General features: G+C 48.9%; 8 protein-coding genes across 8 annotated transcripts, besides 3 other annotated features; 3 read left to right on the top strand and 5 right to left on the bottom strand.

The window, feature by feature from the left end:
- Positions 1-689: 689 nt before the first annotated feature.
- On the bottom strand, positions 690-3,100 carry ARB_06928 (transcriptional regulator (Cti6), putative; the record flags this gene model as incomplete). Its single annotated transcript, XM_003014321.1, has 5 exons — positions 690-1,429; positions 1,486-1,748; positions 1,803-2,052; positions 2,109-2,356; positions 2,445-3,100. The coding sequence occupies 5 exons, from the start codon at positions 3,098-3,100 to the stop codon at positions 690-692; spliced, it is 2,157 nt and encodes a 718-aa protein (XP_003014367.1).
- A 482-nt stretch (positions 3,101-3,582) lies between these two features.
- ARB_06927 (uncharacterized protein) lies at positions 3,583-4,315 on the top strand (the record flags this gene model as incomplete). The annotated part of the gene is made up of 3 exons (XM_003014320.1): positions 3,583-3,786; positions 3,841-4,028; positions 4,060-4,315. 3 exons carry the CDS (start codon positions 3,583-3,585, stop codon positions 4,313-4,315), a joined length of 648 nt encoding a protein of 215 aa, XP_003014366.1.
- Positions 4,316-4,547: 232 nt separating this feature from the next.
- Positions 4,548-5,281, bottom strand: ARB_06926 (uncharacterized protein; the record flags this gene model as incomplete). Its single annotated transcript, XM_003014319.1, has 3 exons — positions 4,548-4,768; positions 4,803-5,025; positions 5,063-5,281. 3 exons carry the CDS (start codon positions 5,279-5,281, stop codon positions 4,548-4,550), a joined length of 663 nt encoding a protein of 220 aa, XP_003014365.1.
- A 229-nt stretch (positions 5,282-5,510) lies between these two features.
- ARB_06925 (uncharacterized protein) lies at positions 5,511-7,783 on the top strand (the record flags this gene model as incomplete). The annotated part of the gene is made up of 4 exons (XM_003014318.1): positions 5,511-5,526; positions 5,592-6,488; positions 6,584-7,546; positions 7,668-7,783. The coding sequence occupies 4 exons, from the start codon at positions 5,511-5,513 to the stop codon at positions 7,781-7,783; spliced, it is 1,992 nt and encodes a 663-aa protein (XP_003014364.1).
- Positions 7,784-9,523: 1,740 nt separating this feature from the next.
- Positions 9,524-10,137, top strand: ARB_06924 (uncharacterized protein; the record flags this gene model as incomplete). Its single annotated transcript, XM_003014317.1, has 2 exons — positions 9,524-9,709; positions 9,769-10,137. The coding sequence occupies 2 exons, from the start codon at positions 9,524-9,526 to the stop codon at positions 10,135-10,137; spliced, it is 555 nt and encodes a 184-aa protein (XP_003014363.1).
- Positions 10,138-10,819: 682 nt separating this feature from the next.
- Positions 10,820-12,392, bottom strand: ARB_06923 (uncharacterized protein; the record flags this gene model as incomplete). The annotated part of the gene is made up of 4 exons (XM_003014316.1): positions 10,820-11,406; positions 11,472-11,931; positions 12,006-12,190; positions 12,284-12,392. 4 exons carry the CDS (start codon positions 12,390-12,392, stop codon positions 10,820-10,822), a joined length of 1,341 nt encoding a protein of 446 aa, XP_003014362.1.
- A 1,573-nt stretch (positions 12,393-13,965) lies between these two features.
- Positions 13,966-15,277, bottom strand: ARB_06922 (uncharacterized protein; the record flags this gene model as incomplete). The annotated part of the gene is made up of 4 exons (XM_003014315.1): positions 13,966-14,146; positions 14,222-14,647; positions 14,709-14,778; positions 14,848-15,277. 4 exons carry the CDS (start codon positions 15,275-15,277, stop codon positions 13,966-13,968), a joined length of 1,107 nt encoding a protein of 368 aa, XP_003014361.1.
- A 722-nt stretch (positions 15,278-15,999) lies between these two features.
- On the bottom strand, positions 16,000-19,174 carry ARB_06921 (urea amidolyase, putative; the record flags this gene model as incomplete). The annotated part of the gene is made up of 6 exons (XM_003014314.1): positions 16,000-16,359; positions 16,431-16,604; positions 16,779-18,402; positions 18,460-18,557; positions 18,616-18,814; positions 18,891-19,174. Coding segments are annotated over 6 exons (2,739 nt in total), but the record flags the coding sequence as incomplete, so codon positions are not given.
- A 357-nt stretch (positions 19,175-19,531) lies between these two features.
- Positions 19,532-19,903: a repeat region (AT_rich region).
- Positions 19,904-20,367: a repeat region (AT_rich region).
- Positions 20,368-20,906: a repeat region (AT_rich region).

The raw sequence follows: 20,906 nt of genomic DNA, 5'->3' as shown, positions 1-20,906 counted from the left end.
TGGCCCGCGAAGACTTACATAAGCGACATTGGCTTGAGCGGAGTTAGCAGCGGAGTTAATGCATATAGGTATCGGTGGTGTAAAGTAGAGCGACACTTTGTGTTGCTACAACATAGCAAAATCACCAGAGCAAGTCGATAAACAGAGCAAGGGCATTGATTAAACTAGGTCCGAGCGCTAGTATAAGCTATATTTGACATCGGTTGAGAAGTACAAAGATAGAAGGAATAGCGCCAAAGTTGTAGCAGTAACAGAACAGAACTCCATTTCCCTATGTTTGATGGTGGAACAGTACAGACTGATTGAATGCGGTTCATCATGGAAGGCAAGATGCAGGTGGTTGCTGGGTATAGATTGTTGGTGATGATGGGAGCGAGATGAGAAGGTATTATAAAACCGACGAGTGGTGTTGAGTATGTGATGGGTGGGAGGGTATGTCGCTATCAAAGCGTATGCATGGTTGGGGAGAAGAGCAGGTATGCAGGTATGTATGTATGTGAAAAGGGGGTGAGGTAAACATGTGCGTTGAGAAGGGAAGAAGAAGCCGGTGGTGAAATGAGAACTCCTAATATACAATGGTATCATAAGACATGGCATGCTAGCAGAGCAAAGCAAGCAAGGAAACAGAGCAGGACAAGAGAATGGGATACTCGGCGGGGGTAGTGACAGTAACGGCGACAGCAACGGCTTTATTTATCACCATATTTGCCGAAGAGTTCCTGCCACTTGAACAAGCCTCTGGTCAGGACGTCCATCATCTCGCCGCTGGTGAGGTCCTTGAAGTCCTTGTCCTTGCCAGCAGCGTCTGCGTCAGGAGCTGGTGCTGAAGTTGGAGCTGCCTGTGCATCTGACGAGCTTTGGCATTCGCTCGACGATGTGCCATTAGTTAGGCCGTTTAGTATTGCCTCTGCTTTCGCAATGGTGGCCGCCATATCACGGCTTGTTGTTGCCATTGTCGAGCTTGAATCGCCTGGCGGTCGAGTCGGTTGTTCACCGCTGGCCGCCATTTCCACTTGTAGCCGCGAAATGAATTCGAGGATGGCGGCTACGCGCCGCCGCATGTCGTTCATTGTAGTGCGATTGGGGTTCATGTAGCGTGGTCGACTTGCTTTGCCGGTCTCGCCGTTTGCATACGTGCCGTTGGGCCCTGTGTTGGAGGCGCTGGTGGGAGAGTCGCCTGTTGTGACATCCTCGCGGGACTGGCCTCGACGAGGAGAGTTGGAGATGGCGTCTGTAGTGCCATTGGGAGGATCACGGTCACGAGTGTACTGGTTACGGCCTAGACGGCCACGTCGGGCCGGGGGTCGGCCAGATTTGCGGGTGGCAGGTTTGGAAACAGGTGTAGAAGCTGTTGGTGTATCTGGGGCGGACTGTGCAGGTGCATTTGGAGTGGGTTTTGTGGGAGAAGTGGTTTCGGGGGGTTCAGAGTCTACGAATTTAATTAGTAAGTGGTCCAAAGTCCGGGGAATAGAGGAGTTGTCCTACCTTCGCCTTTGCGACGGTCAGATCTGCCTTTACGTCGGCTAACGGGTTCAGGCGCAGCCTCCTTCTCGGGTTCAGGTTCAGGCTCAGGCTCCTTTTCGCGCTGGTTCCGAGTGGCTCTAGTTTTCTTTTGGTTGCCATTGACACTTGCAGTCTTTGACTTTGTTTCTTCTTCTGAGGGAGAACGGGTGTTGCGCCGGGAGGGTTTTGAGCGGGAAGAGGGGGAAGGCGAGCTTGTCCTCTGTCTCTTAGCAGCTTGTTTGTTTCTATCAACGTATTAGTAGACTGCGGACTGCGTTTAGTATGGGAGGAAGACGTACAGTTCGCTAACACTGCGGCTTCTCTTGCCTCTGCGGCCGGTAGTAGTCTCTTCGGCCAGGGAGGCAGTGTCTTCTTTGCTCTCCTCAATGGCTCTGCGTAACAGCTCTTCCTCATCGTAGGCAGCATCACGGCTGTTCATGGTTCTACGTTTAGTGCGAGGAGACGTATCGCTGCTCTTGAGCTTCTTGTCCTTCGAAGTTTTCGCGGTCTCTCTTGAGGTAGTTGAGGATGCCGATGAGGTAGACCCGGCTACCGGGAGGTATTGGGAGGACTTCTGGCTGCGAGACCGTAAGCGCGATGCCCACATTTTGAGGAATGCCGGAGTTCAAATGAAGCCAGTGATTGAGGAGCAAGGCAGGTGGAAGGGTGATGTGGTGAGGATAAAGAGAGAGCAGCAGGGCTCAAGGGAGGGAGTGAAGCCATCCTATATACTGTATAACGTGTGTTGCGAGAACAATTGAAAGTGTAGGTAGTGCCGGAGAAATCAATGGAGGATGTTGTGAATCGCAAGAACACAGCAGCGGTGAATAGGCAAGAGAGATACCAGCCACCACTAGTAATAAGGAAAAGAAAAAATCTTCGAAGTAGAGGACAGAAGGAAACAGACAAGATAGGAAGCAGTATAAAAAGAGACAACTCACCCATGAGGTCCGACAATGATACTGTGCAAGTCCTTGCGGCATCTCTCGCAGAAATACTCGTCAGGACTCGAGGCCTCTTCCATGATGCCGACGCAGCCGCCGTGCTGCCAGACCTTGCACTCATCGCACTGGATGAACAGGCTGCCGGCATCGTCAGACTGAGCATCAGCCCCGGAGCCCGCACCCTGGCCGTCGCCGTCCTTGCCGCCCTTTGACGAGGACGCAGTAGCGGCGCCGCCGCGGTGTGCAGGCAGACCCGGGTAGTCTTGGTGGCCGCAGATACAGCGTGTGATCTCCTCCTCGCCCTCTTCGTCGAACTCGTCTCCCGTCAGCGTCACGTCGGCATCGGCATCGGCCTCGACTTCCTCGCGGCCCCTGGACTGTCGCTGCTGGCGGGTGCTTGTGCCAGAGCCAGAGCCCGATCCAGAGGTGGCGGCGTCGTTCTTCGAGCTGGCCGTGTCCGCGCCATCGTCCAGCGACTGGGACCGCTGAGCAGCCGACCGGCGCGGCGGAGTAGGCTTGTTACCGTTGTTATTCGACCGTGTGGTTCGCTCCGGCCGGCTGAGGGAGTTGAGCGAGCTGGAGGAGGCCGAATGCTGCATTGCGGCGGATGCTGGGTGCGTTGCGCGGGCTCGAGAGGAGCGACGAGGGTTCATGGCGGTGGGCGCATGCAAGACTCAGGTATTAATGGGTGCGTACAGGTGTAGAGAGGTATCGTGAGAGATATTATCAGGCCGGAGAGGACCAGCAGCGCGTGTGAGGATGGATGCGAAGCTCCTGGGGGCGAGTGGGCAAAAATCTCGGTCCTTCTGGCTCACGAACCCGCGGCGTCCAAAGGGGAGGGTTTCGAGAATTGGGGCAAGCTGAGAGCGAGCAGCAGGCAGGGAAGCAGGACTCGCGTACGGGAAGATGCGAGATCGAGGACTGCTACATGCTAGGGAGGTGCTGGTGGGCGGGAAGTGGACGAAGTCGAGGTTGACGTTGGGAGTTGAAGGCGAAAGGCGAGGATTGGAGTTTATGGAGTTTTTGGAGAAGAGCAGCCTCGCTAGTAGCTCCGTCCCCGCCCAGGGCCACGAACAGACAGCGAGACGGCGGCGACGGCAGGACAGGACAGGACGATGAAGAAGATGAAGAGATGATGATGATGATGATAAGGAAGAAGCAGATGCAGAGATTAAGCGAAGAGAAAAAAGAGGTTGACGGAATCTGCACGGCGGTTGACTGTGGGAGGCTTCTGTTTGCGATCTTCAGTCGCCTCGGAGGCTTCGATAAGACTCTTGCAGCGAGCACCGATGAGTTGAAGGCCCTTTTCGACGATAATAAGAGGACGAGAGAGCTAACGGTGTGCTTGACTCCGTAGTTACGGCGGTGCGAGGGGCTGTCATCATCCTGGCAGGGGAGGGAGGACTACAGGACAGAAGCCAGAGACCAAACACAGAGACGCCTGGGAAAAGGGAAGCTCTACTTCAAGGATGAGACCGAGAAGACGGATGCTAGTCCATTATTGCTGCTCTGGCTAGCTATGATACTGCTTGATGTGTTGGTGCTGGTGGCTGCACCTCGTCTACGCTTGCTGAAGCCCTGGTGTGAACTCTTCTCTGGCCAAAATCTATAGCTCGGAAGGAAGACACAGGTCCAGCTCGACAACGTCTATCTGGCTTGTTGATCTTGTCCTGCTGGTACAATGCTGTCTCTTGGAGAATGGCTGGCCTCAATGGCCTATAATAGCCCCGTCTACATTCCTTAACAAGGGCATTCAATGTGAAGATGCTCCTACAGAACGATACCCACATATCCTGATGGCTGAGTATAGTGAATACTTGCTCTGGCCGGGATATATTTGCTCTCTGTTGCTTCCGCTGCTTTCCTAATGGAATAACAGTGCTTCTTCTCGGATGTCGACCGAATCAACAACAGGCAGAGCTTCAACTTCTAGCTGAAGCTTGTGAAGGACATCCATGGGACGGTATGACCTGCTTCCAGGGCTAATACCGCACACAATCCCATATGATGCCTCTATTTCTCCGTTTCCCCGAGTGTAACTACAGCTTCATGCTCAGGGCCTTTTCAATCTGCTGTTGGAAGTCTCCCACAGAGTCAGGGCTACCAGAAGACGGGGGGAGAATAGCTCCATACAGATGTAATAGGGAGAGAGATAGAAAGAATAGAACCAGCAGGATACACGAAGACATACAGATAGCCGAAGAAGAGGCATGTTTTCCGGCGACTTTGAGTAGAGCTGGGCTTGGGGATATAATATTCAATTAATATAGGCTGCTCGTAGACCAAACCTCCCGACATTGCAACATCACCACCACCACCATCTTAAATATCTCAACCCTGCCACAGTCCGCTTACCATCACCTGTCCCCTCCCCCATCTTGCTGTCCCTATCCCCATCCCTCAACCCTTTCTGTCCCGTCTTGTCTTTTTCTCCTCGGTTGCCGCCAGCTTCGCCTATCAACCGCGTCTGCCACTGGCTTCCCAAAGAGGCTAGCGTCGAGACATCCAAAAAGCGAGCAGCGAAGAAGAAGAAGAAGAAGAATCTCAACTTCACACGCTTGACGAGACGCCGACGAGCCTGAAGAGCGACGATACTCGATATTCCGGAGACTCACGGCCAGACGACCTGACAGCCTCCAGCTCCCTCCCTCCCGCCCTTTGTCCCCTTTTCCCCCGGTGGTGTCTTCCGCCTGCCGAGCATCTCGCTTCGATTCTCCGTCACCTCGTCCACTGTGCCAGCAACGGCAACGCCCAGCTCGCAGCAGTCCGCCTCTGTTCAGATAGCAGGCTTGGTTTGGTAGGTCTGGGTGGACGGCCTTGTGCTCTCTTTGCATGCTTCTCTGCCGGATTTTCTGTGCTGGCTGTTCGTGGTGGACATTGATGCTGACCGTGACAAGGCCGGATAGTTGTCAATATTGGGCATCCACTCAACTACCACATATCACGCCCCATTCGCCTGAACCAAAGTCGATAGAGACGAGAGACGAAAGAGACACAGGCAGACAGGATTGTAGGACCGAGTCGTCTACGTTTGCTCCCACTCTGCAGCCTGCAGGACGCACCATGGCTGCCACTCTGAGTACGTCGACGGCTCTACCACTCAAAACTAGGGGTTGGACTTGACATATTTTTATATATGCATAGATGGCTGTTCTGGAACTACGCTGACGATTGATGAATCCTCGACAGGCGGGGCGTACACCTCTGCCCCTGATACACCGTCTCCTATCTTCCCTGAGCGGCTCATCCGTCCACTGCCAAAACGGCCTCTGCGCTCTCGGCTTTCCTCAGATGCTGCAGACACTATCCTTTACCCACCGTCACAGCCAACCACACAGCTTTTCTACGGTGCATACTCGACCACGGGTGATTCCCTCAACGATGCAAAGGTCTATGTGCAGCGTAACGTCTACGGGTACGAGCATAACGCCGATGATGACGGAGATCATGACCATGATGCTCACCACCACCACCACCATCACCACCACCATCATCACCACGATCACCACCATGATCATGATCATGATCATGACCACGACCACGATCACGACCATGACCACCATCACTACGAAGACGGTGCAGAGTCTGGCGAAGATGACGGTCCAGTGGCTGTTAGGAGAAGTGTAGGGCTTCAACGAGCCTCCGCACCACCTACAGTGGGGAGTGCAAAAGTGGCCTCGAATGGTGCCCAGGACGGATACGATGCATTTGAAAATACAAATAATAAGAAGAAAAGGAAAATACCTACATCTGGGGGGCTAGGGTGTCACTCTAGCCTCTCTTCTGATATTGCCAGTCTCTCCTGCAGTGGGGGGAGCGGTGCTTCAATCTCGGTGGACGACGGTAGCGGACAGGGTTCCTATTATGGTTCCGGCAATCCTGCCTCTCCCGTTGGAACTTCTGGTATGTCGGGTAAAGGACGGTACGGCCGGAATGGCCCTGGTCGCGGTGCTTCTGCCAGGCAGCCTCTTGCTGCCCATTCGCCCAATACATGGTCGACCGGGAGGCGTCATGATAGCGCCCTTTCTCAGGAAAACTTTGGTATTCACTTCAACTCCCCCGTTAACTATCTATGATTACTATTGGCATGTTCACTGGAGAAAAGCGTATTCTAACCTTTTTTTTTTTTATAACAGAACCAGGCAAAGATCAAGGAATAATTTCTGCTGCAATAGCCAATGCTGCCGCTGCCCTGTCGTCCAATCCTCAAGGCCAAAAGAATGTCAGTTTACTCGACCAGACAAAACGGTCAGCTCCTGCAAAAACGCAATTCACGTTTACCTGCGAGTCGGACTCTTCACGGGGTATGGCGTGGCAGTCCGCACATCCTTACTCGCTTCCCGAACATCACCGATCCGTCACTCAACCTCCCTTGCCTGGCCAACGAGGCTTCTCCACCCAGGGCACTCAGACCAGTCCCAACATGGCCACCCAGGCAAACCACCAGCAGCAGCAGCAGGCCCGCCAACAGCAGCAGCAACAACAACAACAGCAACAGCCGCCGGGGCAGGCTCAGGCCCCTGCTCCACCGCCTCGGAAACCTCGCAGGTCAGCTCGTGCAATATATACACAAGCTGCTCGCCAGCGGCGCATTCAACAGCAGATTACCAATCTTCACCATCCGCCTGACCTCGAGAGCATCTGGATATGTGAATTTTGCGAGTATGAAAGCATCTTTGGCCATCCTCCCGAGGCTCTTATCCGACAATACGAAATAAAAGACCGGAAGGAGCGCAGAAGATTAGCTGAGAAGCGCCGTTTGCTTGAGAAGGCCAAGATGAAGGGCCGAAAGGGGAAGAAGGGAAGCAAGAATGCTGCAAAACATCAGAATACGGCCGCAGCCCATGGTCAAGGACACGTCCAGGCTCACGGTCAAGCTCATGGTCACGCGGATCGAGCTCCTCACCCCAATGACCAGAGTATTCCCCCCGACCTCGAAGAGTATGATGAAGAGTATGAAGATGATGGACATGAAGATATACCCACCGACGCGGCGCCTCGCATTCCACCTTCAATTCCAAAGCAGCATCATCCTCCCTCCCCACCAAATTCGGTGCAAGATAGTATTGGCGGCGGTGGTGGTACTGGTGGGCAGTCAGGTAAGGCTTCCGCTTCAGCGGCCGCTGGTGGGGGAGGAGGAGGTTCAGGCCGAGCGGGCTGACTGTCAGTTCTCTCCGAATTTTCACCTCGGTGTGGTTCCCTCAGTTTCCTCCTAACCAGTCTGTTTTATGTCTCTCTCCTCTCTCTGTCAATCTTTCTGTATGTGTTCATTTTCCCCTCCCTTTTTCTTCCCAAGTTTACATCCTGATGCATCCCTTATCCACCATTATTCATAATGCACCTTCTGGCTTTTCATCATTTTATTACCTCTTATCCCCTATCACTATCAACCCTTGTCCCCTAACTCCCTTTCGTTACCCCCCCTCATCAACAAACCAACAGATATGAGCGTCATGTCGATATGTCTGAGTCCCTTCCCCCTATTTCCCATTTGTTTCGAATCCAATCCATCCCATCATAACGTCCCCACTCTATCCTTACCTTTACTTCATAACAATCCGTTCCCCTCCCGCTTTCCTTACCCCTTGCCTCGTCCTTTTTGGAAGCATACTGCGTTATGCATGTAACCTGCATGATATAGCGCTCTTGGAAGCGTTGATTCTTTGTTTCTGAGATATGATTGTCATCCTGTCTGTCAGTGGGACAGTCAGGACGCGGTGGTTTGCTGAGAAAAGAGAAGCTTACCCGCTGTTCGGTACCAGCAGCTTAGTACCATGCCGTACGATGATACTTTTGCTATGGCTTTGGTGAGCTAAATAGCTCGTCTCTTGCTATGCTGATGGATTTCGAGAGTTACTGTCTGGTGGCAGTTGAATTGAGAGTCTGCGCTGCTAGTGTTCAGGCCGTGGTTTGATGGATGCCAGCAGTGTCTACCTAGATACACACACACACACATTACACGATGGAAGATTGTAAATAGAAAATATCAATCAAAGACATACTTCTTCCATCGCCGGCTTCTTCTACTCTGTAACTCGCCTTGTCCATCCATATCCTGTCATCCCTGAAACGTCTTAAGTGGGCACGGCGCTTAGAGCAGCAGTTCTTCACTCTAGCCGCCGGTGCGGGTTTTTATGATAAATATAGCATGAAGGTTTGAACCATGTCTATAGCAAACCAAATATACAGTCGCTTTCACCTTACTGGCCATCGTCCTGTACCTGGGCGCTAAATGAAGCTGGCGTTTAACCGTCCAGCTACCCCTTAACCACCGACAAGATCGCCTCCTATCCAATCCATCTTCCTCCGGTGAGCGAACCTCCAACTTGTTCCGGCCCGTTTCTGTACACTAACTAAAACTTTGAAGTCCTCGAAGGCAGCTCCATCGCGAAACATCCGGCATGATGTTTCATCGTCTCTGCCTGGTAGTTATTTGATTCGAGCATGGGGATTATACAGGCCCCCTGAGATACCATGCCTCGGCGGCACTTTTGCTGCTATCTTTGGCCCATGGCCATGTAGATGGAAGACCCATCGAAGAAATAGGAGAGGACAGAGCATGACGGAAGGAGATGTACATATAAAGCGTCTGCTGTCCTCGATATCAAATCCTCCTTTTCTTCCTATTCAGCATTAATCAACCAGGACATCCCCAATTCACCGGTCTTTCCCCCCTTTCTCTTTCCTTTCTATTTTCTCTTTCTTTTCCTTGTGTTCTCTCTCTCTATTCTTTCATTCATCTATTGCCCAGTCTCCATTCATTCAACCTGCTGTGTTGTCTATTTATTCCTTCACTTCATTCAATCAAACCCACCAGGTGGTGCAGCGCACTGCTTCCTTCCTACATATATTCATTACTTGCAAAAGAGCCCTGCTTCTGTGAAGCCAACGCATATCGACTTAATATCGAACGTCTTTTCCCTGTCTTTATTTATTTGCTAGAAGCCCTGCAGTCAACAGTTATAGCCAGTCTATAGCCTCCGTTCTTCGTCTACCTCTTCGATACACCTGCATCAACTCATCAGTCAAATACATCTACACACCAACCAACCAAGCCACCGATACGGATTATCAACATGTTTGTTGCTGGACTTCTTCTCAAGGGCATCAAGAGCCGTTACTCTACTGGCTCTATTATCGGTACGCTGTTTGAATGCTGTATCCGATTCCTGCAGTTCGTCTTTGGCATCGCTGTCATCGGCTTGTATGCACAAGACGTCGACCGGGCCAGGAAACATGGTGACAGCCAGGACTCACGATGGGTTCGTGTTCCTTATTTTAACTTGAGAGATAATGGTATCATATTCTAACAGTCCTATAGATCTTTGCAACCGTCGTTGGCACACTATCCGCTATCTCTGGACTTGTCTACATCCTGATCCCCTGCGCCGTGCGGCGACCTCTATCCCAAGCAACTTTCATCCACCTACCGTGCTTCGTCTACGACAGCGTCCTAGTCATTCTCTGGCTGACGCAGTTCGGCATCTTCGCAAAGCTGTACATTACCGTCGACGATGACAAGGACAAGAGCCTCAAGCGCATGAAGCACTCCGCCTACGTGGACCTGGTCAACCTGTGCTTCTGGGCCATCACCTGTGCTTGGTGTGGTATTCGCTGGTGGAGAGGAAACAAGGCCGGTGGTGTCCAGAAGGAGGAGAAGGCCTTTGATGAGCATATTGAGCAGGTTTAACTGTTCTGTCTACCAATCTGTCTGTTTTTTGAAGAAGAATTCCTTCCAACACTCGTTTGGGGATGTGCCGGTTCTCCCCTGTATGGATGGCATGGCGTATTCCTTCTTTCGTCTCCAAGAACCGTTATTGTTGTTGTTATTCCTTTTCTCTTCCTGATATTTTCATTCTTTTTCTTCCATCTGTTTCTTTCAGCATCTTATGGGCGCTCGAGGAGTCTGTCTATGCGTTAACATAGCATAATCAAGAGTAAGAAGACATAAAACTTGCATATGATTTTTTTTTTTCGATATCAAGTCCAAACCATGGGTATACAAAATAGATAAAGAGAAAAAAGGAGAAGGACAAAGGGGGTAAAAAAGGAGAAGTATGTCCACCAGCTGGATTGGAACGCGACTAATCCGAACTTCTCATTTCTCCATTCAACACGTCAGTTATCCATAAACTACCCGAACGAATCTGGTTACATCATGCTATCCTTGTCTCCCCTGTTGCCAGAGAGGAATGCAGATCTATCTATCCATATTCCAGTGATTATGTATTTCATATCTCGTTGCCGACGAAGCCAGAAAATGGTAACAAGACATTTGTATAAGTACACTCAGATCAATAAAAGGGGAGAGGTGGAGTAGTGTTGTGGCGGGTTAGAGGGCGGAGGAATTTGAAATAAAGGAGCTGGGTCGATCATTTTTTGGCTCGCCGGGTCGATGAACTGGCATAGGTGGGTGATGGTGCTGTTGCTGCTCTCGTGGGAGAAGGTCTATTATTACTATTATCATTACCAGTGGTAGAGTGGGTAGAGCAAGCGGACGGCGTTGGCGAGTGCTTTGATTTTGGCTTCGATTTCCTTGGAGAAGTGGAGGAAGAGGAGGCCGAGGAAGTATTGGGAACTGGCGCTTGCCCAGGTTGGACACTGTCGATTAGGTTGGTAAGAGAGGAAACGCGGTGATACTGCTCTTTAACTTTGACTTGCTCCTTGACGAAGCGGGAGCGGAATCCCTTTTCAACCAGGGAGGCTGTAGATGGCTGTTCGGATGATGGTTTGTCTTCTATGACTACAGGCGAGTTTGCAAGGTATTCTTCCAGCATCATTTTATCTCCGGCCGTAATAGTTGAGGACATCCTTATGTTGGCAGTCAAATTGCCTTCCTGGGCAGTGTATGAACCCATCTGTTGGGGCTGCGAGGGGGATTGTGTTGTAAACGGAGACCTAAACTGGGGTTTTCTGGATAGACTGGAAGGGGTAGGGTTATTGGGCCGCGAAGTGGGGGCTGAAGAACGGAGCTCATATCAATATTACATCCATTTCCAGTGACAGCCGGGGTAGGGTTCTTACATTGAGCAGGGCTGTCGTCGAATGGACCCCTAAACTTGGATGGAGGTGACTGCGGCCGAAGCTCAGCAGGACTGTCGAGAGTCCTCGTGGGGAAAGGCCGGTTGATCCTTCGAGGGAGAGAACCTGGCTCCATCTCCTGTGAGCATGTGAGATTACTGGCAAATGTGGTCTTCTTTCTCCTGATTGAGCCGGAGCGTGACCTGTCAGACTGCTGGTACAAACTGTCTCCCGAATAGGATGCGGTAACGTCTCTCCTGGAAGGCGAGTCAGGCAGCTGTTCGTCTGACGGCGGCCGCGGCTTCTTTAGGATGGATGGGGGAAGGGTTGTTTTTATGCTGCTGCCGGATGGAGTGAGCCTGGAGCTGTTACTCCTGCTTGGCCCCTGATCGGATGGTGATTTAGGCAGTGAGTTGTCAACGTAAAATCCGTGAGGAATGGCCCTTGGCTTAAGGCCAGCAAGCTAGATTCGGCCAGTTAGTCTCTGCTTGTTTCCTCTGGGAATGATTGGAAAAAGCGCTGCTCTCAGTTGTTTACCTCTCTTTCCTTCCTGAGCCACTCTTCGGTGGTGTAGTCCCCTTCCGAGATCTGGATAAAGAGAAACGCCAGGGTGTAGCCGCGGATGGTGCAGCTTATCCGTCCGTTACTCCATATCCTCCAAAAGAGGTTCTCCAGCCGTCGGCCTGCATCTTTCTCCAGGGTGGTCTTATTCGTCGTATAGACTAGAGACCGGGGTCAACAGTGACAAAAATCAAAAGGCGAGAAGCTGCTTGCTCAGATGAACAAAGAACAAAGGAACAAAGGAAGAGCCTCACCTCTCCACAGCCTGGCCACATCCTCAACCTCGACATGCGAGTCATGGTTAAGCTCCGAGCGGATGCTGTGGGTGTTGAAGACGATGCCGTGGGGAAGAGCTTCCGTCATGGTCCAGCGGCCCACGAGACAACGTAGATTTGTGAGGTACGGCCCGACAACACCACCAGCATAAGGATATCACTGGCTACGGTCAAGCAAGGTACAGCCAAGAGCAGGGAGAAAAACGGGACGGCCACCGGTGGTATATATGTCAATATCTTGGCCCTCACTTGTCCTTCCTCTGTACTTTAAGAGCTGGCTGCCTGGTATAGTATGCGGTGTGCAGGGTTAAGCTCAACGGGCGCGCATGATCAACATGGCGCGGGTTGACGGCAGCCAACGGAGCGCGAAGGGGTATTTAGCCTCTCGGTTCGCTGTTCCTGGGGATGGAGGATGGGCTAATGCAAGGAAGCTGGCGTATGAGCAGAGGAAAAGAAGCTGAGGTGAGGCGGGCGGGAGGTTGCGAGAGGGAAGACGTGGAGGACGTGGAGGAGAGCGGGCGATAAGTTATAGAAAAGAGGCGCGGATGGGGCAGGTCGGCTGCTGCAGCACGTGAAGTGTCCGGATGACCTGCGGGTCCGCGATAAGTCAAGTTGGAGAAATATGAAGCTGGAGGTGGTGGTTTGTATGGTGGCGCTGGCGGTGCTTCGTGCTTCGTGCCTCGTGCTGGCGCTGGCGATGCTGGAGATATTAAAGGCAGCGGAGAGAATCGACGGTGTAGTTGAAGAGGTGACGTTGGAATGTCCCGATTGGGATGGGCTCGACAGCTTCTTTTGACGACTCGACGTCAAAGTTAACTAACTAGTCAACTATCTCAACCTCGCAACCTCACAACAACAACGACAGCGACGATGACAACCACGACGACGAAGAAGCTCTACACGGCTACAGGAGGAGCCAGACAAGATGTTTCATTCAGATGAAGCAGAACTAGAAGACAGGCCGACTGGAAAAACGGCCACTGTCATGTGCCGCGCAGAAAAAGCTGGGCCTCTACTTTGACCAGCTAGCTGGAGTCTCGATATCCAGCGGTGATGTGACGGGAGAATCCGTGCAGCCAATGCAGGACGAGGTCAGGAAGGCCGAGCAGATCCAGGATAAGCCTGGGCAGACAGCTGCACGACGAGAGAGACGCAGACAGGGGCAGACAGCCGAAGAGAGACTCTCCAGCCTCCGGGTTTCAGCCTGAAGCGAGTTTGTGATCGAGACTCTGCTTCCGAGTCGTCCATCAGCTGCAGATGTTTTCTTTTTCGCCTCCCCTCTTCCAGCAACAGCTGGACTGGACACCATCTCGAAGACTTGCAACCGTGGTATCTCGCCTGTTCAATGCATGTACGATGTACAGCGGATTGCAGATTCGCTCCTCGTATCAGCGGCTTTATCTCCATTATGATTCTAGTGTCTGCTTGACGAGGCTGGAATCCCATATACGGGACGCATACAGACATGGTACATACGTCTATGCATACACAAAATATTGAGCGAGCAAGGATATCGGCTAATGGCCTACGGTGGCATTGTTGACTCATTTATTATTAAAAAGTAAGCAAAGCAGATCTAACTAACGGAAAACTAGCCAGCCAACCGGGGAATAGGGAATTGACGGAGGAAGGAAGGAGCTCCTTCACCTTTTTTTTTTTTTTTAGGTGACGGTGTATCCGCCGTCAACACGCAGGTCCGCACCGGTGACATACTTGCTAGCGTCACTTGTAAGGAAGACGACGGCACCCATAAGATCCTCCGGCACACCCATCTTGCCCTGGGGAATCAGCGAGGTCCATTTCTGGTTCAGGTCTGGGTTGTCGTCAAGGATTTTTTGTGTCCTAACCGCAACGCACCCCCTTGTTAGTACCATAGATAAGGATGCAATATATACTTCTCGACAAGAGTAGACTTACAATGCAGTCAGCATGTACCCCGGGCTGATACAGTTAACCCTGATGCCAGCTCCAGCCCATTCGACAGCCAGCGAAGCCGCCAGGTGCCGGATCGCCGCCTTTGCAGCGTTATATGGTGCCTGAGGCTGTGGAACATTAACAATCGAGCCGGACATGCTTCCTATCAGCACCATGCTACCGGGAGCCTTGCGTTCCATCAAATGCTTGGCTACCTCGACGGCAAACAAGTAGGAGCCATCAACATTGACTTTCCACAGCTTCTGGATGCGATCATAAGGGTAACTGATGGCATCGAAGTTCTCGGTAAAGCCAGCCGAAGTGACCAGGTGGTCTATCTTGGTGTGTTTCGAGATAATCTCGGCGATACTAGCATTGACAGACTCGGGATCGCCCACGTCCGCATAGTGAGCTGTGATTTTTGGTAGGCTGTTGTTATGCCGTCAGCTTCGTCATATAGGCTGGGTATCTATGCGGTGATTCTACTAACCGGTCAAGGCCCGGGTTTTCCTTTTCAAACTGCTCTAGCAGCTTCTTTGCTTGAAGCTCTGCTTCCTGTTCTATACAGCTGTTAGCTAAAACCACACATCAATTGTTTTTTTCGTTGTTTGTTGATTGTTGCAACGTACTGTTCAAGTCCACAATGGCAAGATCAGAGCCAGATGCGACCAATGCTTGACCCATAACCAGTCCCAATCCACGCGCACCCCCTGTGATGACGGATACTCGGCCCTCGAGCGAGAATGAGGCCAGCGTCCGCTTGAAATGTCGACCTCCCCGGCCCTGCACGATAGGGGTCTGTGGCATCTCATCGTCCGGAGGGTACTCAACTCTCACGCTATCATCTGTTCGAGCCAAACCGCCCTCTGCATCGATAGCTGCCGCCGGAACCTTCTCGTTATCCTTGTACAGAGCGGTTGAAGAGGATATGTTTCTTCTGTAAGCCGCTTGCTGCACTCCGAATCGCCCTGCAGTAGCGGCAGCCGAAGGTCCTCTGATGATTGATGACGGACCGCAGGCGGCCCGAAGCAAGCTGCTTCTCGCAGATAGCTTGAACATGGTGTCTCTCTCTGTGTTTGTGTGCCTTTCTGCTATCTCTTTCTAATGGCAGATGTAGTCGATGATTGAATCACCACTGCTGGGATCGAGATTTATGGCCTGCTTGCAGACGTCATGCAAATTAGTAACTCAGCGGAGCTGCGCAGCTTGCATCGAGCCAAAACCGGTCGCTTACCTGGTTCTGTAACAGTTCACCACCCAGGTGGCCAATGGACAGTCAACTTCAAACAACGACCTTGGTTTTGTTCACCAAGACGGCCGCAGCAGCAGGTTGGACTGGGAAGAGATAGCAGGAGTAGTAGGAGTATGTGCAGGAGGGAAAAAGAGGACGCAGATGATCAGGAAATAAAATCTCTTCCCAGGCGAGCCCGAGGAGGACAAGAAATATGGGACCTCTCTTCCATCGCTGATCCACCGAAAGGTCACTTGAGCACCTGTTACTAGCTAAATAAACCGCAGGATGGCAGCGGGCGGAAAGGGGTGATAAGCGATGAAAGGGAGGCAGAGCTTCGGGCGCGCCTTTTTTTAGCTGGCACCTTACGCAAGGCTTTAACTGGAGCTTTAACTGGCCTTTAACTAGCTTTAACTGGCTTTAGCTGGGGTTTAACTGGAGCTCGGCCAGGGGCTTCCCTTGGTAGGTGGAGTCGCCAGCGGTGGCGGTCGGGCTTCCAGAAGGGCGAGACTCGCTCTCTTTGCTTATTCTCTACTTTCTAGCCAGGGATTTATTTTTTTATCTTTTTTATTTTATTTTGATTGCTGATTTCTATCGGTCTAGATCTGGTGGTTGGTGATGGTATTTTGAGGTTTATATATACAGTAAGGAGAATGCTCTTCTCTCCTCGAATCGCCGCCAAAAAAGAAGAGAGAAACAGCTCGGAAGATGTGTAAACAAACGAATAAAAAGGACTCGTCATCGTATCATCCATCATGTATAACCCCTTGAAAACAAGAATGCCGCGACGTGAAAATATATTGAATACTTGGATGGGAGGGATATCGGCCTGTCCAGGGGGACCGATGAGCTGCGAAGAAAAGCCATCGTGGCCTGAAGGAGTCGTTGGTTTGCTATGTTTCTGTTGTCCCTGGACGATCAATAAGAAGGGGGAGGTGGAGATGCTTTTTTTTTTTCGTTTCTTCTTTACATACTCCGTACGGGCGAGAAGATACCGGCCCAAAAAAAGGATGATCGGAGCCCATGGTGGGTAACTTCGTTGCGATATTTGATAATTCCAACACTAAGACGAGAGACCAGACACTGGATTTGTCTACTCTTTCTTTCTTTTCTTCTCAATTCATCAGCAAAGATGTCAATCGATCGTTTGACCGTCTTTGATAGCCCTGGCCAAAGGCCGAAAATCGGCCTCCATTACGACTCAGGGGCTTCCGGCTCGGCAGCAAACTCGACCAGCGCTGTGCCAGCTTTGCAGATATCCTAAAAAAAATAACAATTTTGTCAGCCATCGCCTTCTAGACTCTTGCTTTTGATCGGTGTAAGGCTTACCCCCTGTTTATGCACAATCTTCTCCACCACACCCTTGATGGGACTCCTGATAACAGTTTCCATCTTCATACTCTCGATCACAACAAGAGGCTGGTCCTTCTCCACTACTGCACCTTCAGCTACTTCCACGCGCAGAATCTTGCATGGCATGGGAGCTAGGACGCTGTTGGTCAACTCTTTAATACCAAGCGCCTTCTCCATCCACTTGGCTCGGGGAACCTTGAGTCTGTACTGTCGTCCGTGCTGGAAGGCAGTGATAGTATCCTCGTCACGAATTACGGTGGTATCAAGACGAGTATGGGGGAAGAAAGAGGTAAGTGACTTGCCGTCGGCCGAGAGCGTGGCAGTAACGTTGCTGAAAGTCTTTTCATTGTTGACGGTCACATCATAGCTCGATGGGCTAGTCTGATAGATCTGAACTGTAGCTGGTGTGGCCTCGGGGGTATTTGGGGCCGTAGCCTCAACAAAGGTGAACTGACGCTGCTGGTAGCCCGGGCTAAAGCCAATGCCTGCGCCAGTGTTTCCAATTGGGTTGCTGGAGCTAGTTCCCGCGATGAAAGTTGAGAGGGCTACCTGAGCCCAGAGCTCCGGTTCGACTGGTTCCTTAGCGAACAGCTCATCGCGGTGCTTCTCGATGTAGCCGGTCTCCACTTCGCCGGCAATAAAGTCGGGGCTCTTGCACACACGCTTGAGGAACTCGATGTTGGTGATTGGACCAGCAACTTCGTACTGTTCAAGGGCCATGGAGAGGTTGCGCAGGGCCTCGGTGCGGTCTGCGCCCCGAACGATGAGTTTTGAGATCATTGGGTCGTAGTGTGAAGAAACTTCATCACCGGCAACGAAGCCGGCATCGATACGAACGTCCTCGGTAGGCTGTGGAGTGCGGACGTGGATCAGCTTACCGGAGTCCGGCACGAAGTTTTGTTCGGGGTTTTCAGCGTAGATTCGGGCTTCGATGGCATGGCCCATGGTAGCCATTTTGGCCTCGACCTCTTCCTGGGTGAGAGGAAGAGGCTTTCCCTCGGCTACAAGTAGCTGCCAGTGAACAAGATCCTGACCAGTAACCATCTCCGTGACTGGGTGTTCGACCTGTAATCGAGTGTTCATTTCCATGAAGAAGAACTCGCCAGTGTCGTTGTCGAAAATGAACTCGACAGTGCCGGCGCCTTCATAACCGACAGCCAAAGCGGCATCTCTCGCCTTGGCCCAAAGATCCTTTCTTGTGGCCTCTGGCAGATGTGGTGCCGGCGACTCCTCGAGGACCTTCTGATGACGACGCTGGACACTGCAGTCTCTCTCTCCCAGGGCAACGGAGTTTCCGTGCTGGTCCGCGAACACCTGGACTTCGATATGGCGTGGAGTGGTGATGTACTTTTCAATAAGCATGGTATCGTCACCAAAGGAGCTCTTTGCCTCGGATTTGGCGGATCTTAGCTGGTCTTGGAACTCGGCAGCGCTGCGGGCGATACGCATACCCTTTCCACCACCGCCCTTGACGGCCTTGATGAGGACGGGATACTTGATCTTCTCGGCCTCAGCGGCGAGGAAGTTGACGTCTTGGTTTGTGCCGTGGTATCCGGGGACGCAGGGAACGCCGGCAGCAGTCATGATCTCCTTAGAACGACTATCGTGGTGTTAGCATAAACTGCAGATTGCTGTTGAAACTACTGTGAAAGCTCACCTCTTGTCTCCCATGGCGTCAATGGCCGAAGGTGGTGGCCCGATGAAGATAAGTCCGGCATCTGTACACTTCTTTGCAAAGCCAGCATTTTCACTCAACTGCGTCTTGTTAGCATCTATCGTCACGTTGGTGTTCAACCAAGGTCTAGTAACATACAAATCCGTAGCCAGGGTGTATTCCCTTGCATCCCTCGCGTTTGGCAATCTCAATTATTCGGTCTCCGTCCAGGTAGGCAGAGGTTTCGCCTAGGTTATAGGCAAAAGGCGAGCTCAAGGCATGCTGAGCATGGGCGTCAGGGTCGGTGTACAGGGTTGTTACGCGGATGCCATGCTGTCCAGCTGTTCTTCCCACTCGTCTGCAGAGATAAACAGTAATTAGCAAACAAACAGCTCGACAACAGCTGTAATTGGCACCGAGGAAGCATCTCTTACAGAGCAATCTCTCCTCTGTTGGCAATAAGGATCGAATTGAGAGAGGTCGTACCCTTGCCGCTAGCTGTCGAGGAGCTATGGCGGAGGGACGAGGCAGCAAAGAGGGCGCGCTGGGGGATGCGCGAGGCAGAGGCGCGCAGGAGAAACGACATGATGGACGACGTTGAAGCTGGTCGACTAGAAGCCCAACACCATGTCCAGTTCAATTCGATGCAGAGAAGAAGATTTCTGTCTTTCTCTCGATAATCAACACGCTGGAAGAAAAATGAAGCCGCGCGAGTTTCCTAGTTCGGCAATTCAGGGTGGGCGCCGATGGCAAGCGGGCGGTCGGCGCGCTGTCCCGGTAATTACGTTGTATTTACGGGTCGGACGCGGATACCGAAGTCACGGGATGCTCGGCTTACCTTCCATTTTGTTCCTCCACGTGACTTGTTGCCTACCATACCGGATAAAGTATGTTTTGCGGCACTACTATCTTCCGTAGCCCGATAGTATCTAAATAAAGCTAATATATTCTAACCTAATTAGATATATTAAGTAAGTAATAATAGATATACTATTACTTTTTTTAGATACTTTTCTATTATTAATATATATTACTAGCGAGTTATACTATAAATACTCTCCTTATCTTTTTAGATACTTCTAATATACTTATAGAGTACTACTAAGTAAGTAGACTACTCTTCTATATATAGGGAATTAGAGGTTATTAGTATTAAATTTAAATATATATTTATTATATCTATCTAGCTAATATTATTAAAGGTTATTATTAACTATTAATTACTCTCTTGACTTTATAACTCTTATAGAAATATAATATTTTATATATAAATAATAAAGAAACTTCTCTAATAATTTAATTAAATAATATTATTATAAATAATATTAATTAGAATAATAAAAATAATAAATTTAATTATAGAAACTCCTATAACTATATATTTATTAGTATTAGCTATATATAAAATAGGGAGTTATAGAATAATATCTTACTAGATAATTTATATTAAAATAATATATAGAAATATCTACTTAATATTACTAAGTATATATATAAAAATTATAATAATCTAGCTAATATTAATATTTTAATATTTAATAATATTACTTTAAGTAATAGTAGTATAATATTCTTATTTATTAAAAATAAAATTTACTTTCTAGAAAAATTTAATAAAATATAATTTAAATTTAAATATTAAAATTTTCTTCTAATTTTTTTTATATACTTTATATAGTATTTTAAGAAATAAATATATATTTAGAAGCTTAGATATCTTTATAGATAATAATTATAATTTTATTATTATTAAATCTACCTTCTTTTTAGTTTAGATATTAATAATTTAATAATAGTATATATTAGAAATTTTAATATTAATATATATAATATTAATTTATAGTAACTAATTAAAAATACTAGAATAAATCTAATATAATTTTTAAATTTATATAATAATAGCTAGTTTATTATTACTAAAGATACCTTATAGAATTAACTATAATATTCTCTTAAAGCTCTTCTATATTAGTAAAATTTTCTTAATATTTTAATAGTTTATTCTATAGATAAAATTCTTATAATTATAATATTTATTTTTACTAATTAAAATATTATAATTATTTATAATTTTATACTTTTTTATTTATTTAGAATAATATATTCTAATATATATATTAGATTAGTTCTTAATAACTTTAATTTCTTTTACTTAATAAAATATAATTTTAATTATTATTAGTTTTTTACTTAGTACTTATATAATATAATTTAGTATTAGAGTACTTTATTAGGTAGAAACTATAAATATAGCTTAGAAGTATATAAAGGTAGTAATAATAACTATATTAATTAAATTTTATAAAAGATAATATATTTTAATTATTATTCTCTTTATTTTCTTAAAATTATATATTATAGAATTCTAAAATATAAGTACTAAGTTACTATAAATAATAATAGTAAATACTTTAATTATTAAATTTAGCTAATTATTTATATTATTAATA

This window comes from Trichophyton benhamiae, assembly GCF_000151125.1.
Source record: "Trichophyton benhamiae CBS 112371 chromosome Unknown Abenha-G-c-176a04.f1, whole genome shotgun sequence".
Classification (NCBI taxonomy): domain Eukaryota; kingdom Fungi; phylum Ascomycota; class Eurotiomycetes; order Onygenales; family Arthrodermataceae; genus Trichophyton; species Trichophyton benhamiae.
The sequence above is the reverse complement of the archived record's forward strand: the minus strand, read 5'-3'. Positions and strand labels throughout refer to the sequence as shown.